At 39.6% G+C, this 18,666-nt stretch overlaps 1 protein-coding gene across 5 annotated transcripts in view; it reads right to left on the minus strand.

Annotated features, from left to right (window-relative positions):
• The window catches only part of LOC140480782 (ATP-dependent 6-phosphofructokinase, platelet type-like), a 129,848-nt gene that overhangs the window by 66,741 nt on the left and 44,441 nt on the right, over positions 1-18,666 (minus strand). For 3 of the 5 annotated variants that reach the window (XR_011961403.1, XM_072576157.1, XM_072576156.1), the window contains exons 6-10: positions 13,289-13,333; positions 13,065-13,173; positions 9,318-9,413; positions 8,961-9,056; positions 516-608 (exon numbers count right to left, since the gene is read on the minus strand). Coding sequence is in view for 4 of the 5 variants with exons in the window: in XM_072576157.1 (XP_072432258.1) it covers positions 516-608; positions 8,961-9,056; positions 9,318-9,413; positions 13,065-13,173; positions 13,289-13,333 (439 nt within the window). In the remaining variant the exon portion in view is untranslated. The remainder of the gene's footprint in view (positions 1-515; positions 609-8,960; positions 9,057-9,317; positions 9,414-13,064; positions 13,174-13,288; positions 13,334-18,666) is intronic. The other 2 variants (XM_072576154.1, XM_072576155.1) reach the window with 2 other exon arrangements.

The raw sequence follows: 18,666 nt of genomic DNA on the forward strand, positions 1-18,666 counted from the left end.
GTGTGCTCCTGAGCATTTAAATGAAATACCATGGTTGGTTCAGGAGGGTATGTGTTTACGTCAACAGCACTGGACCAAACAAAAAAAAACTTGTGTTCCCTAATGAAAGCAAGATCAAAGGCAGATCTAATTGAAGTCTATTAAGGGGAGTAAAAGGAGTTGATTGTTTCTGGACTAGAGGACATAGGGTGGATAGGGAGAAACAATTAGTCATAACATTGTCAGGAAAAGTGTCTTTATACTTTTGTTGTGCAAATGTACAATTCTGACATCCTCTGAAAACATTCAGGATTAGATTTACTGGATATATTAGAACTGGGATTGATTTTTTATTAGGTCACATAGAATTATGAAACCATGAGATGAAGCCAAAATACAGATCAGCCATAATCTAATTTAATGGTTTGAGGAGCTGGATGGCATACTGTTCCATTGTTCCTAACAACTGTTACAGGACTGGTATGCTGTCTCACTCAAACTTCCCAAACTGGTACAAGAAAGATCCAGTTACTTACCAGGATTCGATCGAATGCAGAAGGCGTACCACCTCGCTGGACATGCCCCAAGATGGTCACACGTGTATCAAATCCCAATCGTTTGACTACAAGCTATTAGAAACGTTTGTGAACATAAAGTTAATTCTATTAGATTTAACAGATAAAACTTACAAAACTCAAGAGTGGGTCTGTTAGTAGAAAAGGAGGGAAATCTGATAGAATCAATTTGTCTGCTTATATTTCATATTTGCATAATATTAGCCAAAGGTTTAATGTCTGCCCATGTTCAGTTTGAATTAATTTTGTATTCCCCAATAATTAAATGGAACTAACTCTTTTGAAGTTACCTGGAGAGAAGCTTGATAGTCGATCTGTTATATTTATTGGAATAGGAATAAACTATTAAGACCTAAAACTCTAATTTTATTTCAAAGTGGAGACAACACTTTGCCAAGAGATCCATTATTGAATACAATACTCCTATCATGGTGTATTTCCTTCTGTTTACAAAGGACTTTGATTCTGCAACAATGCTTTAATTTTAGTGCTGAACCACTGGCAATATATCAATGATCCTTAGGAACAGTTTTAAAAGGGAGAAGAACAGACAAAAGAAGCACATTGTGAGGTCATTGCAGGAGAGAGAGAGAGAGAGAGAGAGAGAGAGAGAGAGAGAGAGAGAGAGAGAGAGAGCCTGCACAGTTAGTGCCTTTGCTGTATGAATTCATGTATCGTTGGACATCGGGGTGCATCTGGGAAAATGAACAAGCAGTGAAATTCACAACTGATCTTGGAGAAACTGTTGGGCAAGGTTCACAGCACAGAATCAGATAAGTTAGTAGTTGTTTTAAGTGTAGCCTACAGTAAATCTGCAGTAGTGAGTACAGTGGGTTCTTTCTTGATTATATGTTTTTGGCGATATGCCTCTTGATTAAACTTAAAATATAAGCCATAACTATTAATTTAACCTGGGGCAATGTTTGTAGAGGAATAAGATAGTATAAATTTCTGGGTCTGTAGATTGTGAAGGAGCAAAAATGGCCTTTAATACAGTTGGGGGAGCTTATCAGATGGGGGAGTTCAAAGAGAGTTTGGGGTTACTGTGGATTATATCTGCCATAAATGCTGTTGGCTGCGAACCTTATCAGATCGAATGGATTGGTTGGAGAGACAGTGAGAAGCAATGAGGAATTTTTAATAGCAACAGTATGTGATAGATGGCAGTTATAGGAAGGGGGAAAGTCTCAGATACAGTCACACAGATGGGTTAACTCCAGGAAAGGTAAGAGAGGTAGGCAGCTAGTGCAGGAGTCTTTTGTGGATATACCCATTTCAAACAGGTATGCTGTTTTGGAAAATGTAGGGGGTGATGGGTTCGCAGGGAAACGAAGCATGAACAGCCAAGTTTCTGTTATTGAGACTGGCTCTAATGCAACAAGGGGTACGTCGGGTTCCAAGAGATCAATTGTGTTAGGGGATTCTCTAGTCTAAGGTACAGACAGACATTTCTGTTGCCAGCAGCGTAAACGCAGAATGGCGTTTTGCTTCCCTGGTGCCAGAATCAAGAATGTCTCAGAGAGGGTGCAGAATGTTCTCACAGGGGAGACAGGCCAGCAAGAGGTCATTGTCCATATTGGAACCAACGACATAGGAAGGGAAAAGGTTGAGACTCTGAAGGGAGATTACAGAGAGTTAGGCAGAAATTTAAAAAGGAGGTCCTTAAGAGTAGTAATAGCTGGATTACTCCCAGTGCTACGAGCTAGTAAGGACAGGAATAGGAGGATAGAGCAGATGAATATATGGCTGAGGAGCTGGTGCATAGGAGAAGGATTCACATTTTTGGATCATTGGAATCTCTTTTGGGGTAGAAGTGACCTGTACAAGAAGGACCGATTGCACCTAAATTGGAAGGGGACTAATATACTGGCAGGGACATTTGCTAGAGCTGCTCAGGAGGATTTAAACTAGTAAGGGGGGACCCAGGGAGATAGTGAGGAAAGAGATCAATCTGAGACTGGTGTAGTTGAGAACAGAAGCAAAGTCAAATAGTCAGGTCTGGCAGGGACAATGTAGGACTAATAATTAAACTGCATTTATTTCAATGCAAGACGCCAAACAGGGAAGGCAAACAAACTCAGGGCATGATTAGGAACATAGGACTGGGATATCATAGCAATTACAGAAACATGGCTCAGGGATGGGCAGGATTGGCAGCTTAATGTTCCGGGATATAAATGTTAAAGGAAAGATAGAAAGGGAGGCAAGAGAGAAAGGGGGAGTGACATTTTTGATAAGGGATAGCATTACAGCTGTGCTGAGGGAGGATGTTCCTGGAAATACATCCAGGGAACTTATTTAGGTGGAACTGAGAAATGAGAAAGGGATGATCACCTTATTGGGATTGTATTATAGACCCCCTAATAGTCAGAGGGAAATTGACAAACAAACTTGTAAGGGGATCTCAGCTATCTGTAAGAACAATAGGGTGGTTATGGTAGGGGATTTTAACTTTCCAAACATAGACTGGGACTGACATAGTGTTAAGGGTTAAGATGGAGAGGAATTTGTTAAGTGTGTACAAGACAATTTTCTGATTCAGTATGTGGATGTACCTACTAGAGAAGGTGCAAAACTTGACATACTCTTGGGAAATAAGGCAGGGCAGGTGACTGAGGTGTCAGAAGGGGAGCACTTTGGGGCCAGTGACCATAATTCTACTGGATTTAAAATACTAATGGAAAAGGATAGACCAGATCTAAAAGTTGAAGTTCCAAATTGGAGAAAGGCCAATTTTGATGCTATTAGGCAAGAACTTTTGAAAGCTGATTGGGGGCAGATGTTCGCAGGTAAAGGAACAGCTGGAAAATGGGAAGCCTTCAGAAATGAGATAATGAGAATCCAGAGAAAGTATATTCCTGTTCAGGTGAAAGGAAAGGCTGGTAGGTAAAGAAAATGTGGGAGATACTAGATGAGTATTTTTCATCAGAATTTACTGTGGAAAAGGAAATGGAAGATATAGACTGTAGGGAAATAGATGGTGACATCTTGCAAGGTGTCCAGATTACAGAGGAGGAAGTGCTGGATGTCTTGAAACGGTTAAAGGTGGATAAATCCTCAGGACCTGATCAGGTGTACCCGAGAACTCTGTGGGAAGCTAGGGAAGTGATTGCTGGGCCTCTTGCTGAGATACTTGTATCATCGATAGTCACAGGTGAGAGGTGCCGGAAGACTGGAGGTTGGCAAACATGGTGCCACTGTTTAAGAAAGGTGGTAAGGACAAGCCAGGGAATTATAGAGCAGTGAGCCTGACATCGGTGGTGGGCAAATTGTTGGAGGGATTCCTGAGGGACAGGATGTACATGTATTTGGAAAGGTAAGGAATGATTAGAGATAGGAGAAAGTGAGGACTGCAGATGCTGGAGGGTTCCTGAGCAAGGGCTCATGCCCGAAACGTCGATTCTCCTGCTCCTTGGATACTGCCTGACTTGCTGCGCTTTTCCAGCAACACATTTTCAGCAATGATTAGAGATAAACAACATGGCTTTGTGCATGGGAAATCATGTCTCACAAACTTGATTGAGTTTTTTGAGGAAGTAGCAAAAGGACTGATGAGGGCAGAACGGTAGATGTGATCTATATGGACTTCAGTAAGGCATTCAACAATGTTCCTCATGGGAGACTGGTTAGCAAGGTTAGTTCTCACAGAATACAGGGAGAACTAGCCATTTGGATACAGAACTGGCTCAAAGGTAGAAGACAGAGGGTGGTGGTGGAGGGTTGTTTTTCAGACTGGAGGCCTGTGACAAATGGAGTGTCACAAGGACCAATAGGTCGTCTACTTTTTGTCATTTACATAAGTGATTTAGATGTGAGCTTAAGAGATACAGTTAGTAAGTTTGCAGATGACATCAAAATTGGAGGTGTGGTGGATAGCGAAGAGGGTTACCTCAGATTACAACAGGATCTTGACCAGATGGGCCAATGGGCTGAGGAGTGGCAGATGGAGTTTAATTCAGATAAATATGAGGTGCTGCATTTTGGGAAAGCAAATCTTAGCAGGACTTATACACTTAGTGGTAAGGTCCTAGGGAATGTTGCTGAACAGAGACCTTGGAGTGCAAGTTCATAGCTCCTTGAAAATGGAGTCACAGGTAGATAGGAGAGTGAAGAAGACATTTGGTATGCTTTCCTTTATTGGTCAGAGTATTGAGTACAGGAGTTGGGAGTTCATGTTGCGGCTGTGCAGGACATTGGTTAGGCCACTGTTGGAATATTGGTGCAATTCTGGTCTCCTTCCTATCAGAAAGATGTTGTGAAACTTGAAAGGGTTCAGAAAAGAGTTACAAGGATGTTGCCAGGGTTGGAGGATTTGAGCTGGAAGGAGAGACTGAACAGGCTGGGGCTGTTTTCCCTGAAGCATCGGAGACTGAGGGGTGACCTTATAGAGGTTTTCAAAATTATGAGGGGCATGGATAGGATAAAGAGACAAAGTCTTTTCCCTGGGGTCGGGGAGTCCAGAACTAGAGGACATAGGTTTACGGTGAGAGAGGAAAGATATAAAAGAGACCAACGGGGCAACATTTTCACACAGAGGGTGGTACGTTCATGAAATGAGCTGCCAAAGAAAGTGCTGGAGGCTGGTATAATTGCAACATTTAAGAGGCATTTGGATGGGTCTATGAATAGGAAGGGCTTGGAGGGATATGGGCCGGGTGCTGGCTGGTGGGACTAGATTGGGTTGGGATATCTGGTCAGCATGGACGGGTTGGACTGAAGGGTCTTTTTCTATATTGTACATCTCTATGACTCTATTTTTGACAAACCCCAAGAGACAATCCTTATCCCCTACTTATGGCAACTGTTAAACATTTTCATCTTGTGAGAACTTTTATGGGAAGAAGGTGTCTGGTTTCCTAGATTTCCTGCATAACCCAGTCATGAATGGCTCTGGACATTTAGCAACTAAAGGGGAGAAGCAGGCTCTGCAAATATCCTCATCCTCAACAAGTGGGAAACACAGTGATACAATGCAAAGATCAAGGTTACAGTATTTGTCAGTATCACCAGCCTGAAACCTGAAGTCTCTTTCTCAGATCTCCAATTAATTCAATTCATTCCACATGATGTTAAGAAACCGTGAAGATGAAGGCACTGGATGTGGCAAGGTTATGGGCTGTAACAATATCTGCAATAATAGCTGCAGTATTGAACACTTAAAGCTTGAAAACCAGCAGTGTCCTTCTCTACGCTGCTTCAGGACAGCTAAATATTAGGATCTTTCTGGCAATGTGAAAAGCAGAACAGTTAGCTTCTTGCCATTTACTGCCCAATCAGGCTAATCTCAATCAACAAAATGATAAAAGGTGTCACTGACTGTATTATTAAGTGGCGTTTACTCAATGCTAAGAACTACTCAGCTTCAAACCTTAATGCAGATTTAATAAAAACATGGACAAGAGTTGAAATCCAGCAGGGTGAGCAACTACCCTTAACATGAAGGCAACATTTGATTCAATGTGGCAACAAGAACCCCTAATTAAATTGAAGTTAATGGGAATTGGGGATAACTTTGCATTGGTTGGAGTCACACCCAATATGAAAGAAATTAACTGTCGACACTGGAAGTCAATCACCACAGCCCCAGTACATTACTGCAATGTCCTGAGTCCAACCATCTTGAGTTCTTTGTCAGACACTTCTCGCTACCAAATGCTTAACCGGTCCAACTGTATAAGTATTGTGGCTATAAACACAGATCAGAGGCTGGAGATTCTGCAGCAAGTAACTCACTTCCTGACTCTGCAAAAAGTGGTCAAACATCTGCAAGGTGCAAATGGGATTGATAAAATTCTCTCCACTTGCCTGGATGATTGCAGCTCCAACGACACTTAAGAGGCTTAATACCATCTAGTCAGTCAATCATAAAGCAGTCCACCTGAATTGCACTCCCTTAAATATTCATCCTCTCCATCACAGGCATAGAGTGACAATAGGGTGTATCATCTAAAATACACATTGCAGCAATTATCAAGGCTCCTTCAGCAACGACTCTACTAACTAAAGAAGCAAGTGCAACAATGATACGGGAATACTTCTATATACAAGTCCCCCTCCAAGTCATACAACATCCAGATTTGGAATTACATCACTATCCTTCACTGTTGTTCATGCCCTACTTCATAGCATGGGGATAATTCAAGGAGGCAGATTAGGATTAATTGTAAACGCAATTTGTTATGAGTATCACTGTCTTTGCCAGTCAGTGATACCTATATACTGTGAATGGATAAAAGAAACTCTCCAATATAACCTTCTTGCTTTTGTCTCTGAAAGTCACCCCACTATCAGTCCCATTGTCTAAGACCGGTATTGTGCACACATTTATCTTGACTGAGATCTCTATGCAAACCCTTTCTGATCTGATATAGACTGCACTTCATTCCATCTGACTTGATAAATGCTTTCCTGTTGTTCTTAAAATCTCACATCAAAAATATAAAATAATTGTGCAAAGAGAAAATCTTGTGTTATCAAAATAATTATGTTTTGCATACAACTGGACTACATTTGAGTTGCCTGCCAGACCACTTCAGAGGGAAAAACGAGGTAAAAACAATGAGTGCAGATGCTGGAAACCAGATTCTGGATTAGTGGTGCTGGAAAAGCACAGCAGTTCAGGCAGGAGCTTCAAAATCGTCGTTTCGGGCAAAAGCAATCCAGAATCTGGTTTCCAGCATCTGAAGTCATTGCTTTTAGCTCATTTCAGAGGGAAGCCAACTGTTGTATGTCAGGAGTCACATACCAACCAGAATTCCCTTCCCTAACAAGAAAGGAGGACCAGATGGATTCTTGTTAATTTCACTCTTACTCTTTCTTTTGCATATTCATTTCATGAATTTTAAAAAGTGCATCTGCTACAAAGATAGCTTCACTTTGCTTAATGCACAAAAAAGAGCTTTATTACTTTCTTTTTTCTCTTTTTGTATTTTCTTTTGAGTGACGTAATCAATCGCATTTACTGTCCTGCATTTAAGCAAGTTATAATTTCCCTTTTTAGCTTAGAATGCAAAATCAATGCATCATAATATGAAAGGGAAAGTGCCTCAATCATAAGACAGTGCATAAAAATACAAAGCAGACAAGTTGATTCATTGCATCTGTTAATATAGTCGTAAAAATATACAAGCAACAGCATCACAGATATGGTTAGAAAAGATTCACCTTACTCAAAAGTCAGATCAATGAACAAAAACATATGCAATTGAACATGCTTATATTTCACATATTTAAAGCTCCAAACAATTGACAGGTATAAGAACTTAGTCAATTTTCTTCAGTTATTATTTTCTGGAAAATTGAATACAGTTAACCCTAAAGCAAGTTGGAATAACATTGCCCGTGCCCAGGTAAAGTTACAATTTTACCATCTGCAAAACAAGGGAATTAATATTTTCCACTTAACCTTCAGTTTATAAAGCTGTCTCTTGAGAGATATAGGGACAGAGAAACAGAATTTTTTTTTGTTAGTTCCAATGGCAGGTGCAACAAGGGCAGGCAGAGAGGTCAAGAAGTATCTCAGAAATGTTCTATTTGCTTAAAGTCATCATATACACAAATTAAAATTCAGTATAACCTCAATCTATAAAGTAGATATTTTGCAGCACCAAAATCAAGAGAGCTATTGGACAGAAGTACACATCTCTGGAGTTCAACTCCTGCAGGACCACATAATGCCTCAATTATATTACCCAGGATGAAAATATCCCATTACCTACAAATTCCAAAAAGATTATTGGGAGTGAAATATCTGCTATTGTGCATTATGATTTTTACTGTCTTTTCATCCACACTAGAAATGTCATTTTTGATTTTTGTTTTCTTGATTATAAACTTCATATTTTGGGTGCATACACTACCAATAGTCCTGGAGGAATGGGATATCAGGATTTAATATTTGTAAAAGCTGCACAAGCTCCTTCCACCAACCTTACAAGCAAAAACAAAATCTCTACCAATGTCATACATCCACTTTCTGCCCCTCTCTCATGAAGTACAGGATGTCTGTTTCCTGAAGGGACAAAGAGAGGGGGAACAGAAGACAACTTCATCCTCGCACAAACTACATTTCATGAGGCGTTTACTCATTTATTGCATGCAATATTCAGTTTTGAAATAAAAAACAAATTTCATGGTTTTGATTCAAGATGCACACACATGCATTTTTGAACAAATTCAAACCGTACTGCACGTAATCGTCTCCATGATAAAAGGCACAAAATTACTTCATCACATGACAAAAGACAAAAACAAAGCAAATACAACCAGGAACACTCTCTTGAGTAAAACACTGCTGAGGGTTAGTGCACGCAGCAATCATGTTGCAATAAACACAAGCAGAAAGACAGACGACACTTCAGCAGTTGGTCAGAGCAGGAGTTGCACCACAAGAGGGTCTGTACTCACATCCTTAATCATGTCAGAGGTTATAGGTTTGTTGTAACAATCTATTGCCCCTTCCGATATAATTATGATATTCAGTCTTTTCTTTCGGGCACGATTCTGAAGAACAAAATAAAAAATACATGACACTACATGAAAATTCAGGCACTAGAGCATCTTTCGCCATTGTAGTTTCCTTCCCAGGACTCTACCTGAAGTACTGAAATCCTTGAATCACTCCATCGAATTAGTCGCTTTGTTAAAAAAAAAGGAAGCATTCTTTTTGAATTGGATGTGACCACAGAGCAGAAGAATGCACCAGGAGGGAAACTAGAGCAGCAAGTGCTCCACCTTGGCCTGAATCTTTTTCCAGGTACTCACATCCTTAACAACACTGGAAGGAATTGCCTTTCTGTGTCTGTCAATGGCTCCTTCTGCAACTATGATAATGTTCAACCTGGTGCCCCGGGAGCGGCTCTAAAGAACGCAGAAAGAAATACTGGAAAAGTGAACATTTATTTTATGAGGCGAACACCATTCTAGTTTTTTTACAAAGGCTGCTCCATCAAGACCTCTAATTTCACTCTTTTGTTTGAAGTTGTCTGTGCAACACTATTCTTCTGTTCTGGTAGTTTAGTAAGAATGTTAAAGCCAATTGATTCATTTTGAATGAATTAGCTATGTAAGAATTTGACACAAATGTATAAATTTCGCAAAAGGCATCATTGGCTACCATTTCTTAATCATGGTCTTTTTTTTTGACAGGAATACTTCAAATGAATGCATTCTATAAGTAATTGGAAAAATTTAAAATTTATGAGAATTTGGCTGAGATGTACTGGAAGAATTGGTTAACTGTTTTTGGGGATTCGGTAGAAGTCAAAATAGTGTATAGTCTGAAACAGAATGAATCTTATCTTTAAGAGTTGAACACAATCAGCCTCTCACGAAGACCCATTATGAAAGCCTCCCATCTTGACTGGGCAATTAATAAATGTGAAACACTGTATGGGAGGATGCAGAGACAACATCAAATAAACACGTAAACCTGTGTGTCACCTCAGGAAGTTCCTCAAATATCCAATGGATACCTACAAAATGCATTAGGAAAAGACATCATTGCGACTTAACATTTTTATCCTATTAGAATAAAATATCGTGAATAAACTACAAGAGAGCATTGAGAAAAAGCTAAATTATCAACCACTAGAGGAAGATTTAGAAGCCGTGAAGTGTATTTTGTGATTTTTGAACATGTAGAAGGTGAGATACAAGGTTTCCAGTCCAGCCAATGGGAAGCCTTGTTAAGGCACAAAATGCAGGATACCAATGTCAAGGGAGCACGGCTTATTGCAGCAGCTGAAAGGGATAGCATTGGTCTTTCTAAGGTTCAGCAGTAATACTAATATATTAGCAGTGTGAAATCACAAAAGCTGGTTGTGAGGACAAAGGAAGCTGTACAGTTATACAGTTGGTAGTCACCTACATAGACACAAGAGCCAATTCCATACCTGCTATGGGATACATGTTCTAAACTACTTTACAACAGATATAGATGCATTCACACCTCCCCCAAATATATAACAATTTGTGTTATCATCTCCAGATGTAGTAGCAGGGCTGCATGATGATCTTTTTTAATCAATGAAGTCTGATAGACCAAATGAATTTTTGCTCTTTATAACTATAATCATCTTGTGATGTTACCAGGATAGAACATGAATGGTGGTGTGGCGGGGGGGGGAAAGAAGAGTTCCAAAGACTGACGGCAAACAAGTAAAAATGTACAAGTATCTTCATACACTCAGCTTAATTGTAAAATGGAGATGGACAACAATCAAATTATAAAAATAAGTGTGAGTTGACCAAATGGAGAATATATTCTGAGGATGCATTCATTTCAGAGATTTAGATAGCCCCTTAGATCATAAGAGAGCAACTCAATAGATTATAGGAAACATCTAGGGCCTGATTTTGTAGCATTTGGAAGACCCAATGGACTTTCAAAATGTTGGCAAGACATGTTACACAAGCCCAACCACTTCCGCCTGACTTAATATTTACCAAAATGGGGAAAGGGGCTGTGGTATGAATTATGCAGGAGAGAGATTTAGATTCCGTAAGACCATTCAAACTTAGCACCAAGTTTAAAGAAACTACATTTGGCTTTTGCAAGTCTAAGCCATGTGTGATAATCATGAACTTATAGAACAGACATAAACACTCTCAAAACAGATCATGTCTGTTTGCTAACATGGTCTGAAATTTAAATGCTCTGCTCTTCAAACTATAAACCAGATCTGGCAGTGGTTATTTTTTAAAAAAAACCTTTCTTGACTGTTTTGATTGACAGGCCAGTTTGTGTAGGATCTGTTCTAGTAGTTTCAGTAAAGTCATGCATTGACATTTCCTTTCAGGCAATACATTATAATTTCAAAAGCTACAGTCAGAGCAGCATAGAGTTCTGATTCCACTGTTTGATTGATAATTTAAAGACACTATCAAAAGATTAGGGTTCAGAACAAAAGCTTATTTGTTTTTATAAATGATTTAGCCATTCAAGAAGATTTAAAAGCTTTGATGCCTTCATAGTTTTTGTTTTCACTAACAAGTCTGACTCTTTCAAATTCCACTTGTATTTCTTCTCTACATGGTTTCTAGGATTTGCCCTTATAACATACTAGCAATTGATTTGGCATAATGGTTACAAGAAGACACTGAGTTGGATTGGACACTAAGAGGGGCCAAGCGAGACAAGACAGTAAGGGTTGGGTAAAGTGAGAGCATGAGGGGTGAGAACCAACTGGATTAAAATCTTCTGTAATAACTGGGAACAGATCCCAGAGAATTGAGGCAGGTTTTCTAACCAGACAGCTTTGCCAGACCTCCTAACATCCAGGATTCAACCATGTCAACCCATGTTCCCCTCCACCCATAGCGAAATATCAGCACTTTTACCAAGGCGCATTTATAGATTTCCTAATTGAAATCAACCATCTCGGTAGCAAAAAATTCAGCTCATGAAGTCAGACATTGCTCTAGATATTTATCTAAGATTGCCTCTGGATTTTATCATAATAAAAACGTTGTGCTTATAATTTTCTCTGATAGAGTCATAGAGATGTACAGCATAGAAACAGACCCTCCGGTCCAACCAGTTCATGCCGACCAGATATCCCAACCTAATCTAGTCCCACTTGCCAGCACCCAGCCCATATCCCTCTAAACCCTTCCTATTCATATGCCCATCCAGATGCCTTTTAAATGTTGCAATTGTACCAGCCTCCACCACCTCCTCTGGCAGCTCATTCCATACACGTACCACCTTCCACATGAAAACATTGCCTTTAGGTCTCTTTTATAGCTTTTCCCTCTCATACTAAACCTATGCCCTCTAGTTCTGGATTCCCCCACCGCAGGGAAAAGACTTTGTCTATTTGTCCTATACATGCCCTTCATGATTCATTAACCTCTATCAGGTCACCCCTTAGCCTCTGATGCTCCAGGGAAAACAGCTCCAGCCTTTTCAACCTCTCCTTATAGTTCAAATTGTGAACTACTTCTGTGAAATGTTATCAGCTTTTGGATGTCAATCACTTTTGGAATTATTTTTCTTCTCTACGCATGCCACCAATGAAGGATGGAAACTTAGCAGTGCTGTATGAAGTAATTTCATATCGTATAAAGGTGATTACGAGTTGCACAGCTTAGAATCAGACTATATGTTAGACAAAATAACAGAACTGGTATTTTTGCTAAAAGGCACTATTCCTTCATAATTTAAGCAAAATTCAGAGTGTTACAACACACTACTTCCTCATCTTGTACTTTTCCATTTGTTATCGACAGAAGAAATTCACACTCATCCACCTGCAACCAAATTCCTTCACCAATAGCACAAAAAACATCATTTAAAAATTGTGAAATGAGAAGTGAATCCCAATTGCTCACTTTCTGATCCTATGTTTTGCATGACCTATGAAACTCGTTGGCATCATGCACGAAGAATTTGCCCATGTAATTCCTGTCCAATGTAAATAGCAAACACTAATTTCAAATTCACTGTTTCTACCACATCTAGCAGTTCCAAAAATAAAGCAATGTCATGCCTCCTCGAAAGTGTTTTACCTCTGAGAGTTTCTGGCACATCTGATCCTCCCAGCCGTCTGCTGGAGGGCTTTCAGGGATGAAAACCCAGTCTGCACCGCAGGCCAAGGCACTTACTAGAGCTAGGTATCTAAAAGCAAGACACTTTTCATTATCTTTCATTCTTATCTTCAAAACGATTACCAACAACTTCAATCAAGTTGATCTTAAAACTACTGGTCAATCTCACAAATTAGTTTGCTCACCCGCAATGTCTACCCATCACTTCCAGCACAAACGTCCTCTGATGGCTGCAAAAGAATGGGGAAAGAGTTACAGAATCAGTTATTTTATGTTCTTTGTCCTCTGGATTCCTAATGAAGGGCTTATGCCCAAAACGTTGATTCTCCTGCACCTTGGATGCTGCCTGACCTGCTGTGCACCAACTATTTTCCCTAATACACAGAAAGGTTCTGGCTAATAATTTGGGAAAAGCAGAAAATAAGGGATTGTTGATAAACACTTGAGAGTACGTGAAAACAATCTCAGTCATAACTATCAACGTTCACCGACAGCACCAGATAACCTCAGATATTTTAGTTTGTATTAGTGCTGTTAAAAACAAGAGATTATAATAAAATCAGGAGGGACAGGAAATTCTCAGCAGATTTTGCAGCTTAAGTGCAAAAAGAAACTGAGCTAATTCAATGGATTTTTAATTTCATGCAGGGTCTGGAATGAAGGTGGATAGTCAACTGAGAACATTCATTTTCACTTAAATAAGTAGAAGTTAAAGTTGCAAAGGTCCCAGCAGATCATAGGGCTGCTATCTCATTGGAGAGTTTAACCTGAGGGTCACAGCACCTTGGGCAAGGTTAGTAACCTCAGGTAATGTAGGAATTGAACCTGTGCTGTTGGTGTTACTTTGTGTTGCAAACCTGCCATCCAGCCAACTGAGCAAATGACCCTGCCCCATGTTCTCTTTCTCAAGCCTCATCACCACACTGACTGTGATTCATAGTTAGCATTGTAGGCAGATCTAGACTAGGTCAACATGGAGAGAGCTGAAAGAAGGATGTGAGATGTGGGTGGGGTTTGGGGTCATGTGATGGATCACCCATTGGGTTCCTTCTCTCCTCTGCTTGATATTGGTTTATAAGGCCACAGGTATGGGTGCTGGCTGTCCGCTATAAGGAGTGCCTTTCCAGGATCATGGCAGGTAGCAATGGCTGTTTCTTTAAAAAAAAAAGCTCAAGAAAACAGTTCTTGCCACATCCCTCGAAATCTTTATCTCCAATCTTGGAGCTCCCACCTTGGCCAGTGGGTCACCTGGAGAGGTGTTGGCCTAGAGGCATTTTTGCTGGATTATTAACCCAGAGACCTAGGTAATGTTATGGGGACCTGGGTTCAAATCCCACCATGGTGGAATTTTAATTCAATTTTTAAAATCTGGAAGAGACTAATGATGACTATGAAACCATTACCAGTTGTCGGGAAAAACTCCATCTTGTTTACTAATATCCTTTAGGGAAGGAATCTGCCATTCTTATATGGTCTGGTCTATGCATGACTCCAGACCCACATCAATGTGGTTGACTCTTAACTGCCTTCTGGGCAATTAGGATTAGGCAATAAATGTTGGCCTCGACAGAGATGCCCTCATCCTATGAACGAATAAAAAAAAATGCAATCCTTGAGAGCTGGACAGCTTCCCATCGATCCTCCTCTGTCAGCAACATGCCTATCAAGCTTCCCACATGATGGATAATTAACTGCAGCACTAAAAGTCCCAGCGATTTACCTAAAGCACACCATGTGCAGGTTCAGGAGCTGGAAATAGCCGACATTTCCCAGTTGTGACCTAAGTTGAAAGCCAAGGGCAATATTTCAAGTCTGTGGCCTTTCATCAGAATCTGAACACTAGGTTATAATCTCTTCTTTTGTATTTGGATGAGTTGTGCTGGGAAATTAAGGCAGGAACATCAGCAATGTGCAGTTCTGCACAGCAGCATTGAACAGGAAGAGCATAATGTTACATCATTAAAATGACATTGCAAAGTGTAAAGCCATTGTAAAGCCATTGCAAGTGTACAAGACCTTAGCTTACAACTGTAATATTATGACTGGTTTTGGTGCACTATAGAAATAATATTAAAAATAAAGGATAGGTTTGAGCATAAATTCACACCAACATCACCAAGGGAGTTAACAATTATGAAGGGAATCCTTTAAAGAAGTTAGCGGTATTTCCATTTGAGATGAATGGATTAAAAAGCAGCTTGACAAAAAGCCGTCAAGTTATGAAAGATCCTTCGATAATCACAGTAATATTGTGGCAACAATCACCATTTGTTTTGGTACAATTTGGCTGCGTTCGTACACTGACATTAAGTAGAACCATAAAACCTGCAGCATTTAAAGGAACACAAATATTATTGGTGTTTTTCGAAAAACACACCTGTACCTGCAGCAAGGTGTCTGGTTACATCCAATATGTTTAATATAATTTATTAACACTCCAATACAAAGGGACACTTGCACCATCTGTCAGGTGGTTTTATTGGCCATTGTGGTAACACTTAATAAAAAAGATAAATATTCTACCTTTCTTTAACTGTTTGCAAGTGGCATATTTCAAGTGGTTTACGCATAACAGGATAAGACCTTCCTGATATTAAGATAAATGTGCTTAATCAGACTGGAATATGCCATGAAACAACAGCAAACTAAACGCCAATGAAGGATAGCCCAGATAACAGCAGATTTATCAATAAACATAAATCAGTTTTTAAGAAAGCTAATCCTGTTGTCAACAAAGCAAAGTGCTCTTGAAACCCAAAAAAAAGCAACTCAGCTTTGTAAGTGGATATATAGTTTTTTTTCATGTTCTGTAATTTCTGCACGAATATTGCTGAATAAACAAACACACTGGCAAAACTTTTTGCTTTGCATTCATCAGGACAATTAGCAAGAAATACCTTAAGGGAAGGCCACGTTTATACAATATGAAAGTAGTGTGCCATTGGTTGACAAGTGAACTTTGATTGATGAAGACATTCCCATGGAGAATGTATTAGGAGAATAACTGGTGCATTCCGCATGGCAACACTTCTGGTTTCTCCATGGCCTTTAGGTGAAGTATTGAAACCTAGGCCATATCTGCCCTTTCCAAGGATGTAAAAAATGACATGAAACAATTCAACGAAATGAAGGAAAATATTTGCCAAGGAAATGATGGGAAACAGGAGATGGGGGTAAAAAGCAGCAGAAGCAACTGAATGAATAGTCCTTATTGTAATGACACAGAAATTCTTTGCATTTGTTCAAAGTGAAGGTAACTGGGACAATGGCAGGAGGTTAATGAGGTATCTTGCTCATAGACCTGAAGAGCACTGATTCTTCTCCAAGTATTATAGAGATGAATTTCTTGAATTTGCATGGGGTTGTTCAGGTGTCCCATCTTAACTTCAGAATTCTAGAACACTTGTGTAAAGATCATCATCATGTCTTTTTACTGCTTATTTACTGGAGGATTCTACAAAATTTCCACTGATGTTACAACAGGTGGTCAAAATAACCCTTTGTGGAAATACACAGCTACAGTTTATAAAATGGACATTAAAACGTAGTGGAGGAAAAATCTTATGATGGATTTGATAAAGTGCCACATCAATAGTTACTGCACAAATAAAAGCTCATGGCCTCGCAATTAGACAGACGATTGGCTGGCTAATGAAGAGAAAAGAGTAGATGTAAGTGGGTCATTTCAGGTTGGCAAGATTTAAGGTTTATTGCTTCACAGGGAAAAATGCTAGGACCTCAAATGCTCAGCTAAATTACTTAGATAAAGAAACGGAAGTTATGTTGCTCAAACTGATGATGACACAAAGACTGGCAGGAAAGTAAATTGTGAAAGGGAAAATAAGGAGGCAAAAAACAGATAGACAGGTTAAGTGAATGGGCAAAGAAATGGAGAATGGAGTTAAAAGTAGGAAAACGTGAAATTGTGTATTTGGCAGTAAGAATAATAATTTCTATGCAAATGGTGAGAGATTGCAGAGCTCTGAGATGCAAAAGGATGCCCTCGTGAATGAATCACAAAAGGTTACAACAGACCAACCACAATTATCTGAAAGGGTTAGGCGTGGAGTATTTTATTCGGATAACTGGTTGTTCAGGTAACTGCTCAGGGTTCCCATGGCGGTGGCAATAGCAGGAATAGGGTTCCTGTGGTGGCCCTGTTCCTGCTCCCAACACCAGCCCAGGATGCCTGGTCTCACTGTGCTGGCATGGTCTCGCTGTGCTTTTATTTAAATTGATTCAAATTTTTATGGGAACTTGAGGTCTTGTTCGGATAATCTGAAATTCAGATAATTGATGTTCGGATAACCGAGGTTGTTCTGTATATAAAAGCAGTCGTAATTAGAAAAACTGATAGAATGTTTGAAAAACATTAAGGTAGCTATGCCCACAGAGCTTAAAGGAATCTATACCAAGATAATGAGGGAAGCAAGGGAGGAGATTGCTGGGGCCTTGACAGAGATCTTTGTATCCGAGGTCATAGGAGACAGAAGAATAGCCAATGTTGTTCTTTTGTTTAAAAACAGCAACAGTGATAATCTAGGAAATTATAAGCGATTTTGATTAGTGATAGGGAAATTATTGAAGAAGATTGACATGTTAGGTCAAAGGGCCTGCTCCTGTGCTATATTGTTCCATGTTCTATGTTATTATTTGTCCTGAGGGCAATTAAATACAAAAGTAGGAAGCTTATATTTCAGTTGAAAGGCCATTGATCTCCACATCTGGAGTACTGTAGTGGTACTGTCTTTGCTTAGTATTGGCAAACAGTTTTACAGAAGGATATAAGTATGTTGGAAGCAGCTCAGAGAAAGATTACCAGATTAACACATGGAATGAGTAGGTTGGATAGGCTTGGCTCATATCTAGATTAGTGGTGCTGGAAGAGCACAGCAGTTCAGGCAGCATCCAACAAGCAGCGAAATCAACATTTCGGACAAAAGCCAATTCCTGATGAAGGGCTTTTGTCCGAAACATCGATTTTGCTGCTCGTTGGATGCTGCCTGAACTGCTGTGCTCTTCCAGCAGCACTAATCCAGTATTTGGTTTTCAGCATCTGCAGTCATTGTTTTTACCTTGGCTCATATCTACCGGAGTTCAGAAGAATAACACAAATACAATCCTGAGGGGTCTTGACAGGGTAGATGTGGAGAGGATATTTTGTAGGAGAATCTAGAACCAGCAGTCACTATTTAAAAACAGCAATGAGACAAAAAAAAATTCTTAGAGATTTGTAAGTCTTTGGAACCCACTTCCTGAAAAGGCGCTGAAAACAGAGCTTTTGGATAAAATTTTTTTAAGGCAGAGTAGATAGGCTTGCAATTAACAAAAGGGTAAAAGGTTATCAGGAACAGATAGAAATCTGGATTTGAGATTACAATCAGACCAACTGTGATTGTATTGAATGATGCAGCATGGTCAAGGGACAGGATGGTTACTGTTATTTTTTGTCCATTTGTTCATCTGTTCACAGTAAATGCAGAAGAAATTCTCTTTACTCAGAGTGCTGAAAACCGGAATGCATTATTACAGGAAGTAGTTGAAAAGCACTGGTGTATTTAAG

This window comes from Chiloscyllium punctatum, chromosome 8 (genome assembly GCF_047496795.1).
Source record: "Chiloscyllium punctatum isolate Juve2018m chromosome 8, sChiPun1.3, whole genome shotgun sequence".
In the NCBI taxonomy this organism is placed as follows: domain Eukaryota; kingdom Metazoa; phylum Chordata; class Chondrichthyes; order Orectolobiformes; family Hemiscylliidae; genus Chiloscyllium; species Chiloscyllium punctatum.